Source organism: Miniopterus schreibersii (genome assembly GCF_964146895.1).
Source record: "Miniopterus schreibersii genome assembly, chromosome: 2".
NCBI classification, from domain to species: domain Eukaryota; kingdom Metazoa; phylum Chordata; class Mammalia; order Chiroptera; family Miniopteridae; genus Miniopterus; species Miniopterus schreibersii.
In genome coordinates, this window is record NC_138102.1 from 51,039,211 (window position 1) to 51,051,717 (window position 12,507).

Genomic DNA, 12,507 nt, shown 5'->3' on the forward strand with positions numbered 1-12,507 from the left:
AAGTAATGGTGCCCTATTTTATTTAAGAGTATTAGCTTACCACTTATTAATTCCTATATACCCACAAATTCTCTTTCCCTTACCCCCATAGCATTCACTATTCCTGTCATTGAATCATCTCACCATTCTCTGCTTTTAACTCTTGCTACATATACTCATTCGTCTTTTTAAAAAAAAAATTTATTGATTGATTTTTTTTTAGAGAGTGAGAGAGAGACAGACATCGATTTGTTGTTCCACTTATTTATGCATTCATTGGTTGATTCTTGTATGTGCCCTGACCAAGGATCAAACCTGCAATTTTGGAGTATCGGGATGATGCTCTAACCAACTGAGCTACCCGGCCAGGACATAGTCAGTCTTTTAATAAGTATTTTTTCTACATATATTTCTCTTTCTCTCTTTTTTTTTTTTTTTTACCCTATTTGTCTTCCAGTGAGAAATTCACTATATTAGTTGCTGTGTTCTGTCTTACATTCAGTTGTGTTGGTGGTACAAATTGTGGGATAATGATAAAGTTTTCTAGACTGATTTTTTTGCGGGTGTGTGTGTAGGGTAAGCACTGTGGATTTATTAACCGGAGTGAGGTATTTTTAGTTAGGAACATCTGAATTGTTCTGAAGGTAGTCTTGAAATCTGTTTTGAAGTGAATGATGTGAAAATCCAGAAACACACTGATAAACATCTGTGTGTATTTTACATGTTTTCTCTTTAGAAATGGTGTGGTGTAATGGAAATATTTTTGCCTTTGGAATAAGGCCTCAATTTTAATCCTAAATTTTCCATATACTAGAACTGTGTGGCCATTCATAAATTTCTTAAATTTTTGGCTTTAGTTTTCTTATTTTTAAAATAAGAATGATAATTCCTTACTGATTATGTTGATATGAAGATTATGTTAAGATACAGATGTAGGTGTATATAAATCTATGTTTATATTCTTTGCAAATAGGAATCCTCTATGAACACTTTAATTTTTTTAATTGAATTCTCTGCTTTCTCTTTTAGAATTATCCTAAAGTTACAAAATTTGATATTTGTTAAATATGTAGTTTATTTTTACAAAAGATTTAAAATGTAAGCCATTTGGTGGTGATAAAATGCATGAGCCTCATTTTCTATCAAACTCCAAAACTGCTCTACTATTTATAAGCCTTGGTTTTCCCAACTGCAAAATGCAATAACAGTACCTATCTCATCAGATTATTGTACTGATTAAAGAAAGCAGCAATAGTGAATATTGATTGAGCAGTTTTCGTACATTATTTTACTTAATCTTTATAAGAGCCCTGTGAGGTGGTATACCATTATTGCTATTTAATAGATGGGAAAGCTAAGACTTACAAAGTCCAGTTGTCATACAACTAGCAAATAGTAGAGCCAGGATTCCAATCTAGGTCTTTTAGGCTCTAATGCCCAAAAGCACTTACTTTGCTATTTAAATTTTCAGTGTTTATTAGCACAGAGCCAAGTGTTACACAAATTGTACTTGCTACTGCTTTGCTGTTTTATTTTAGTGATTTTGCCCAAAGTACTCGCTGTGTTCTGTGATACATTTTGTGATATACATAACCATAAGGTTACTAAAAAAATATAGATTTAAATAAAAATTAAAATAAATTAGAGTTCTTTAGATACTGAATCCTCTTTTTCTCTATGTCTATTCACAAAAATGTATGAATAATATATATCCACACAGTATTTTAGATACATATCTGTCAAAACTTTATGGCTATTATAATTTCAATATCACATAATATATGTATGAGCATATTTATATTAGGGAAAATATAGATATGCTTATTTCTAAATGGCCACTTATAAGAATGATCATACCAACTGTTTTTCCTACAAATGTGAGATTAATTTTATTGCTGCTTATTAACACTTTACTGAATAATGAACTTGAGCCGAATTAATCTTCCTGAATTTCACTTGGGATTTAGACTACATTTTTGCCTACTTATTAGGTACCATTTTTCTTTGATAAACTTTTATAGATTTCTAAATTATTAGAATTTATTGGATTTTTTAACTGACATCAAACACAAATACAGATATGTTTTTTAAATTCTGCCACTGCTGCTGATAATGATCACAAACCTCATCCCTATTTTTTTTACTTATATTAATAACATTTTCACCAACTATAATAATTTAGAAATTATTTTATATATATACATATATATATAGGTTTGTTTAGATGAAATTGAACACAATGTTTCTAATATTTTTACCTTTAGATACTAGCTACAACTCTTTTAATCACTATGATTTTAATCATTAAATTACTAGGCTTTTTTTCTCCTTCCCTTATGCTATGTCTCTATTGTGGGATTTGTATCTATATTTAATCTCTGACTCAGGAAGAGGGCAAAATGCTAAATTCAGAGATTAAAGGTTCTAAGTAGGCCTCAATCCATTTATATAAAGTGGAATGATGCCTGTAATATTAAATTTAGTTAAGTCTGGTAAAATTATATGAACACAGTTTGTTTTCTGTGTTTAATCAGATTTGGTTTTAGCAATTAGATATTTTTACCAATAAACATAAAGCTTAAAATTTCTATACATCTTTCATCTTATTTAAATAGTCTTTGGAAGCAGCTTATTCCTTTTTGTATAAGCCCTTGTTTATATAGTGTATCATCCCAAAAATGTATACACACTGTAACAGCTGATAGCTGAATTTTGAAAACAAAATGCATTTTAATAAACACTGACTTATAATTATTAAAAGTGTGTATATACATTTCTGGGGGACACCCTATATTTAACCATTCCACTGTCTTTCCAAGCTGAGGAGTCTTTGAACTAAAAGTAGTGTATTTTGTTTTGGGTGCAGTGAAACTAAATGTTATAATTTTTTTTTGTAGCCCATCCATTCTTGGCAAACCCACATTAGATAATTTAGCAGAAGTGGAATCATATTCTTTATCCTACTATATATAGTAAAACTTCTCACTAATTCAGAATTTATGGTACTTCAGATGCAGTATTTGTGATCTTTTTTGAGTAAAAATTCAAAGTAATTTCTTCCTCTGAATTTTCAGGGTCATACTTTTAAGGGGAAACCTGTCTAAAATCACTAGCTTTTCAAACCAAGGGCTCAAGAAATGAAGGATTCCTTCAACGTGCCTTCAACCTCTGGGTCGAGCAATTAATTCTTGTATGTTAAAGGACTTTTATGTTTATGGTACATTTTTATGCAATATAGGCCGATTTTGAATTATAATGTAGGTAACCACCTTTTATTTATTGTAGCATTTAGTTTATAATCTGTACTGCTTGAAGGTAATAAAACTGAATTTTTACTTAAATGTTTTATGATTGAGACCTTTTCAGTAAGTCATATAGACCAAACCATTTTATGTTATTCTGAATTAGGTTTTACTGTCCTAGTATTATGAGGAACTTAAAGCTTTTCAAAATGATACTCATTTTGTTATAGAGAGAAAGTCGTAATTTAGGCCAATTTGGTTGTACCTCGATATTAATAAAGGTTAGAAATATTAGATAATAAAAGAAAGGATAATGTGAACATGAATGATTCGATGTTACTTTGTTTAGCATTCTAAAATGGGCAATGAAAATGCAGAATTAAAAATGTGTATCTGTAGATCCACATGTGTATCTGCATGTTATACACTTGTTTTGAGTTGCTATGCCACAAGAGAGTGGTTTAGACTAGTTGACCTTTTGAAATTTCTTCTAGATTGACATTTAGTCCGTATACAACGTATTTGAACCTTGATGATGTAGAGGTCATATTTTAGTGATGTGGAGTTTTAGATTAGGAAAAATAAATTGCCTCCCTTATATACACATTCCAAATTAAAGTTTTTATATTCTGGAGTGTGTGTTTTAACTTTATGGTTAGAGTACCAGAATATTTAAAATCAAATGTAGAAATCAGGGAAGGCCTAAAACAAGCTTAAGGGAGGAGGAAAAAAGAAGTGAAAGCAGAGAAGTGTAGCTGGGAGTGGTTAGTGGTTGGGAGCCAGAAGGAGGACCACAAAGCTGAGGGGCCGGGTGGGACAGGAAGGAGGAGTGGGGGGAAGCCATTGAACTGCATGTACTAGATAAAGCTAGTTAGTGTTTATAACTTTTTAAAAGTTTAATTGACTTTAGCAATACTGGTGGACCAGGGTAGCCTTTCTAAGATTGGGAAATCCAAGTAATTCTGAGTCAACTAGGAATTTCTTTTTATTGATGAGCACTATCAATATGACTAAGTATAAAATAATTGTTAAGTGACTTTGCATGCAGTTATTTTTTGTGCAAACTAAATTTTCCTGTATAAATTACTACATTTAGAATTTTGTTTCTATAACGTAATGATTTGTTTATATACATAACTGATTAGCTTAATAGGTTTTATTCATCATTAGGTTTGTTTTTATTGACTTAGCGATCCTTGCAAGCAGAAGCGTTTAGTTCTAGATCTTTTCAAAATTGCTTCTTTGCAGGTAGATTCTTAATCTATCACTTCTAACAGCTGCAGATTCTTCTTGCTTGTTCCTTTTAACAATTTTCTCTTGTTCTTCTGTAGTAACTGATTTAAAATTTTATTTCAAAGGTGAATAATGGCTTAATTACAAATTATAACACTTACAGATGGGAGCGGAGAACGAGGAGACAAGGATGCGAGTAAAATCACGACCTACCCCCCAGGCTCCGTGCGGTTCGACTGCGAGCTCCGGGCAGTGCAGGTCAGCTGTGGATTCCACCATTCAGGTACCGCCGCGACTTGGGCTATAACTGCGCTTTTACGGTTGTGCTACATAGGTTGTTTAGAATAGATGAATGTAGTCTGTTAACTGTGTGTTAAAAGCTATAGTGTGGTAATACCTCTCAAATATAAGAAAACTTTGTATTTATTATAGAATCCCTTTCAAAAACTATGGCATGATGGAATAGGTACTTGTCTAGAGTTCTGACTTTTAGTCTGTCTTCTGATGGATTTATGTTATAATTCAATTCAGAAATTCCCTGAAGATGAAATGATCCCTGAAATTATTTTAGACTCTAGAATTCTGTGATTTTTATAACCTGGTCCCCTTTTGTGTTGCTGTTCAATGAGAAATGTGCATCAATAAATTTCTTTATTTTTTAAATATAAAACATAATTAAATTCTTGGTAAATTATTGCATGTAAGTTATACAGCTTAGGTTGTACTATTCAACCTTTATAAAAATAAGAAATGTTAAATTTTTTCTTTGAAGCTAAATGTATTTTCTTGTTTGATAAGACATTGACATATATTAAAGTTCTGACATTTTATTGATGTTGTATGTAATTGTGCAGAGCTCAAATCTATCTGCTACCTATATAATTATACCTATGAGAGAACAATATTTTATGTAGTTACTAATAAAAAATTTTATAGTTGACCCCAATGTTTTATTAAATATTAATCTTATTAAATTGCATTTATAGAAATTTTGAAGTATTTATTATAAAAAACATTAAGCATTTTTATAACCTACAAAAATATTTTACTGATCTAAAATTATATTTTTCATTAAGCATAAACTTGTGCTTCAACTGCCTATTTTAATGGCTCTGTACATTTTAAATAGTGAAAATTGCACTGCTTTTACTATAGTGAGGTAGAAATATAAAATGCACATAATGAAATATTAAAGCTCTTAATTTTGGTTTCAGTGGTTTTAATGGAAAATGGAGATGTCTATACATTTGGATATGGGCAGCATGGGCAGCTAGGACATGGAGATGTCAATTCCAGGTACTCTTGTTTGAAGATACTGGGTTTGTTTTTTTTCTTTCTTTTTTCTTTTCTTCTTTTTTTTTCTAAATACATATTTCTATACTTGAAACAGTATTTATACCACTTTTACAGAGTGTGGCCTGTAAATTACAGGTGGTTTTGATATTATGGTTGAGTGCTTTTGTGGGGATAGATTTGTAGTTTCGGTAGAAAAATATTTACATTTTATACATTTAAAATATGAGTGATTATGATTATCACAAAAATCCTATAGTCTTAATAATAATTATCTTAAAGGTTGTTCATGGCAACAAAAAAGACGATGAATATCCCCAAATTGCATTTAAAAAATCAGTAGCAGATTCGTTTATATTCCTTGATATATATTTGGAAATTTTGGTCCAAAATTAAAATGAAGATACTGAAGTTTTTAAACAAAGCATAATGGTCTCTCAGAGAAACTGTTTTGACTTATCCAGAATAGTGGAGAGCTAATTGTGGTGGAGACAACTAGATGTTTCCTAGTATCCATTCTTTTCTATTCATTTGGTAGTCAGGTTTTAGTTGGTGACATAACCAGGCAGTTAAAGACTTCAGTTTCTTCTCTCCATTGCAGTAAGATAAGGCCTTGTGAACTAAAGAGATAGGTGCAACTTTGGAATCATGCTGTTAAAAGGAAGGGGGCAGGGATGTTCTTCATTTCCCCTTCTCCCCTTCCAACTTGCTGCCTGGAGTCCATGCATGGTGGCAGGAACTGGACAAGTCATCATAGTGATCATAAGTGGGAAACCATGTATTGTGAACGGCAGAGCACATAACAGTAGTTTGGGTCCCTGACACCGTGGAACTGCCACATCAGCTCCTTGCAGTTGGATGCTTAACTGAGAGAGAAATAAACTTCTGTCTTGTTTAAGTCCCTGTTTTTTTGGCTTTCATTGCTGTAGCTGAATCCATATCTTGCTTACTATAGGATAGATATACAAAGAATTTATTGGGACAAAACTCCTGTGAAAGATAAAAGGGAAAAGAGCAGGAATAGGCAGGGTCTGATCCCTGTGAAATAAAAGAAGAAAGAAGGAAGAAGGATGGATGAGGTAGAGTCTAGATTACTGTGCAGTTCTGAGAGAGTTCAGCCAGGCCAGTGGGGTGTTGTGAAGCCAAGCTTGCCTCTGAAAGGCAGCATGGGCCAGTTTAATACCTTCACTGTGCTCAGCCATAGGCTGTTAGCATCCCAGAGAAAGAATTGCCTCATGGATCCAAAGAGACAGCATCTGAGACTCAGTCAACTATGCTCCCTGCGGCAGATTGTCTTGAACATCTGAGTGATCCATGAGCGTGGCTGTCCACCATTGAAACCAGGCTTATTTATCAAGTCTAGAGATATGTAGGGCAGCTTCAGGCCAGACTTGACTCATCAGTTCAGTTTGCCACAGAACCTTCTTTCTGTCTTTCCATTCTGCCTTATTCTCCCTTGAAATCATAAGATACCCACCGAATCAATTGGACCTATATTGTTTCTCATTTATATACAGTGAGTTACTCTAATCATTACATAAAATCCAATATTTCCACTTTGTTCTGAAACCCCTCTGTTACTGTGGCAGGGATGGAATTATGCTGTTTACATAGTAAAGATCAGTGATTCTTACTCCTGGCTACACACTGATTTTACTTGGGGAACTTCAGAAATGCCATGGGTAGATTCTACATCTAGAATTTCTAAGAGGTGTGTGTTGGGGGTGAGAGATGGTATTGGAGGCAGCAGGGGCAGTCATGGATAGGATGGCAGAATCTGTCTTTTTAAAAACTCCAGGTTCTAATGCTCACCAGAGAGCTGTCTATCCTTAGAGGACTGGGTCAGATTCATTTGTGGTGCACACAAAATGGGGATGAAATGGAATGTCCTCAGTTACTTTGATGAATTTTGTTGCTAATGAGAAGAGGTGATTGATGTATAATTGAGTTGAACTTCTCACTAAAAAAACAAGAGCAACATACATTTGACACTATTGTCAAGAGGTTTGTAAAACTATCAAAATCTTAATGACAAATACTGTACTTGTAAATAGAGCAGAAGGTCTTGGCAAAATTACTTTGTCAAATGTCACTAGATATGACATTTGGATATTGGACATCAGATGTGATGATATGAATGACTTGCAAGTTGAGTAGTTTTAACATTACTTTCATAGATGTTAGAGGCAACAGATACTGTGCTTCACAGTTGAATGGCCTCACTGATATGTAAAGACTGAGTCGGGGCTTGTAATTTGTGTGGAGGAACATTTAATAACTTTTTGTTGTTTCTCACTGAAGATTCATGACACAGAACAAGAGGGGTTATTATTATGTCCGTCATCATTGCTGCTGTTGTTATTTAGCTGGTGGTTATTTTGTGAGTCCTGATATAAACTGGGAATGGTGCATTGCAGTTAGACATGTTGGAGTGTCCATTATGTGTGCAGCAAGGAGAGCACTTCACAGATCAGACTGTACTTGATTGTCATTCCACAGAAAATTTGCAAATAGTTGTATTTCATCATCTTGACGTGTGGAAGGGAAATTGTGAAAATCATGACTATAACCAAATCACACACCTCTGATACTGTGAAATATGAGGAATGAACAGAATAAGCACAAAATCCTGCCACACCACACTGAGGTGTAATGACTGTCGAAAGGGAAGGTGCTCATGTCAGCTTTTAAAATGAAGAGGTTACCCAAAAACATTACCTCATGGTCCTGATTATACTAGTGAGCACCATTCCTTGATTTGCAGTGACTTGCTCAGGTGACAATATCAGCCATCTTCTGAGTATGTTCAGCAGCTTGAATTTATCATTTTCATGAAATATGATAGCTTTTGATATTGAAAATAAAATATTAGGGTTTGTTAAGAAGATTAAACTCTGGTGGGATTTGCTTTAACTGCCCAAAGGTGTTTTTCCAATATGTAAATATCCACTTCTAGTTCCATTGATTGAGTTGTAACTGTAAGGCTGAGTATATGTGGTATGTGGAGAACTAAAATGGATATAGCCCAGTGAAATAATGCCTACACAGTGTGCCTGGTGGATTAAACAAAAATTATTCAAAATAAGTGTAGAGTTGGCAGGTCTTTTTTAAAGTTTCTAGTAATCAAGTATTTTAACTGGAATTTATTGTATAGCACACATTGATAATAAAGTTAATAATGTCAGATAATAAAGTTAGAAATACTTATTCATATTCTCTTTATTTAATGTGTTGACTTGCCAAAATGACTGAATTCAGTCTCTAGTTTGGGCCCTGATTCTGTCACTTGTTACCTATATGACCTTGGCCAAGTTACTTAACTTTCCTGCTTCTTAGTTTCTTTCTCTGTTAAATGGGAGTAAGTGTATTTCCCTCAGAAGTTTGTTGTGAGAATTCAGTGAGATGATGCATGTTATTTACTTAGCACAGGGCCTAGCCCATAGTAAGTGTTCAATACATGTTAGCTGTTACTACTGCTGCTTTTTAAAGCTAGCAACAAAAAGTTTATGAGGGCTTTTATACATTCACTCATGACATGAGTCTACCAACCCTCTTTTTTGTTTGTTTATTTTGTCTAGTATGCTAAATTTTTGAATTTCAAATTATTTTACCATTTTCAGTAAACTTAAACCTGGATATTGGGAAAGAGACTATATAGTTAGATGCTTTTATTCTCCTTTTTCCAATAGAATTTTGCTAGTTTTTATAATGTTTCTGAGTTTCATTTTTTTCTTGGTATACTGTCCTCTTTCTGCGTTAATATTCTGTACCATCATAGTGTCTGGAAAAATTTTGACAAGGTTCAAATCCACTTCATCTCTTACCGATTATATGACTGTAATTTACTAAGCCTTAGTTTAAATAAAGATTGTTGAGGAGTTAATACAGCATACGTCAAGTGCCTGTCATGCACCTACACACACACACACACACACACACACACACACACACACGACTTTTCTGTTCTTCCTGTGTATTCCAAATAATTTAATAAATGGGCTCACTAGCATCATGGGAAGTGTTCAAAGACTATATATTAGAAGACCTGCTACCAAGTCTTGAGAAAATCCTTTAAACTCTTCAGATGTACCCATAGAGTAATTTTAGCAATCAACGGTATATTTTATGTGGAAGTGCTTTGTAAACTGCAGACAAGTAAACAGTTATAGGAACTTTCCTTTTAATTCTTCGTTTGAATTGAACTAGACAATTCATTGAGGGCATTAGTTTACCTTATGGCCTATTGAAGGGGTAATTGTTTGTTCGCCAAATCCCCATATCTCAAAGTTGAGAACCATTTTACCTTTCACTGCTGTCCTTGGCCATATTACTCCATCCTGAAATAAATAAAATGATAAAGCTACTAGTGCTCTTTTGAGGCATGACCATTCTGCTCTACTTCCCTTTTATTACCTACCTACCTTTCAGTCACTGCCTTTCATTCATTGAAAGTTTAGTATCTGCTTCATAGTGTTTTCTCAGTCTGAGTCTTGCCACAGTCCTGAGTGACTTCAATATCCATGTGAATGACCCCATACAATATACTTAACTGACACCCTTATACCTAGTAAACTTTACTTCCACTTTCATGGTGGTTATTCCCTGCACCCATCCTGGATCTAACACAGTTCCAACTCTGAAGTCTTAAGTTCACAATCCATAATCTGATGACAGTTTCTTCTCTGTTACTTAGTTTTACTTTATTGGCCATTGACATTATCAGTATGCACTTAATTCCCTATAGCCTTCTACTTTTTTACTGTCTTCAACCCTTTTCACTTTATTTCCTACCCAAGTTAGAGATTATTTAATGTCTGCACCTATACTCTTACCAGTATATTCAATTTTCTCACCCTCTTGGTCTTGATGCTACGGTATGGCAAAACATCAAGCATGAATCAGTCTATATTTTTCATGTCTAACTTAGGCTTCTAGAAAAAAATAAATCACCACACATGTTCAGATTGTTATGTGGTTTCAGATTCTACCAGTTCCACTATAATGGCCAGTAATCCTCATATTTTGTAGTTTTGAACTGTATATTTGGTTTAAGATCTTTTGAGAATTTGATGAAAGTTATGTGCTGTCTTTTCAGAATAAATAGATACAAGAATATATACATAAAAATTTACTTATGAACTTAGGAGGTTCACCGATCTCCTGAAGCTCATTTAAAGACTTCTCAGAAGCCCTTTGGATCAGGTTTAAAAACTTCTGATTGCCCCTCAGCCGGTGTTTCTCAGTGGTTGAACATTGACCCATAAACCAGGAGGTCATGATTCCATTCCCAGTCAGGGCACATGCCTGGGTTTTAGGCTCCATCCCCAGTAGGGGACATGCAGAATGCAGCTGATGGATGATTCTCTCTCATCATTGATGTTTCTCTTCCTTCCTCTCTCAAAAATCAATAAAAACGTATTTAAAGAAAAAAGAAACTTCTGATCTCGGTATTTTATTTCATTCACCATTATATCTTTTCTGTAATCTTCAAATTCTCTGCTTACCTATTTCCTTTTTGCCCTCAGTACATGACCTCTATTAGAACAAAAATAAAATCTATTAGGTGGGAATGCCCAGCTGGCATGGCTCAGCAGTTGAGCATCAACCTATGATCCAGGAGATCCTTTTTCTGTTCCTGGTTTGGGCACATGCCCAGGTTGTGGGCTCAATCCCCAGTAGGAGGCATGCAGGAGGCAGACAATCAGTGACTCTCTCTTATCATTAATGTTTCTCTCTCTCCTCCTCTCCCTTCCTTTCTCTGAAATCAATAAAGATATATTAAAACAACAACAAAAAACTATTAGGTGGGAAATTCCTTAGCCCACCAACTCTACAAACCTACATGCATCCATGCTACTGCTATGCTTCTTTTAAATGTAACATTTAAAGAGAGACCTGCTCTTCTCCATGTTATGAAGCCTATCTATACCTTTTCCTTAGGGATCAAGTTCTGTCTCTTGTCTCCTCTCTGACCTGTATCTTTAACCTCTTTATTTTTACTCTTTTAAACTTCCTCAAATCTCCATTATTTTAAAGGACCAGAACCTCTCCTTCAGCTTCATTTTCCCTTTAGCTGTCCTTTCTTTTTCCTTTCCTGCTGAGATTCTTGAAGGGATTTTGTATAGTTTCTGATCCCACTATTAACTTCTCATCTACAGTGTTGTGCCTAGTCCTACCAAAGAGACATGCTCTCCTTGATGAAAAATTGAGTGGTCACTTGTATGTCTCTCTAGAGTATTTGGCATGTAGATTATTTCCCCCTTCTTGAAACCGTCTCTTCAGTGACTCTCTTCATAGCACATTTCCCAGAGTTCATTCTTCCTCTTTGGTATGTCTTAGATTTCTATGAGCTTTTCTTTCTCTGTCCATACCAAGAGTGTTAAAAGAGACTCAGAATGAAAACCAGGATCTCTTCTTTTCTCTCTTTCATTCCCATAGCTTAAGAATGTTACCACCATGCACTTGTTGCATAAGCATATCAATATCAATCTTGCCCCATATCAGTCATTTGTCAAGTCTAGTCAGTTCTATTTTTTACGTAGCTGTCAAATTCACTCATTGCTTTCAGTCCACTCTGTTCCTAGTTTGTGCCTTCATCATAACTCACCCAGTTACTGTGAAAATTTTTAAACTAGGTTTCCAGCTGCTAGTCTTGCCTCTTTCATTTTTCATCGCAGCCTGAAAAATTATTAAAATATATATTTTATGTAATTTTTTAATATTTAAAGTATCATAATAACATTGTCTCAAAATCAGAGCT

General features: G+C 34.2%; 1 protein-coding gene across 19 annotated transcripts in view; it reads left to right on the forward strand.

Annotated features, from left to right (window-relative positions):
• Positions 1-12,507, forward strand: part of MYCBP2 (MYC binding protein 2) — a 256,028-nt gene that overhangs the window by 87,194 nt on the left and 156,327 nt on the right. For all 19 annotated transcript variants that reach the window (XM_081128620.1, XM_081128638.1, XM_081128623.1 and 16 more), the window contains exons 19-20: positions 4,618-4,737; positions 5,669-5,750. In XM_081128620.1, coding sequence (XP_080984746.1) covers positions 4,618-4,737; positions 5,669-5,750 — 202 coding nt within the window. The remainder of the gene's footprint in view (positions 1-4,617; positions 4,738-5,668; positions 5,751-12,507) is intronic.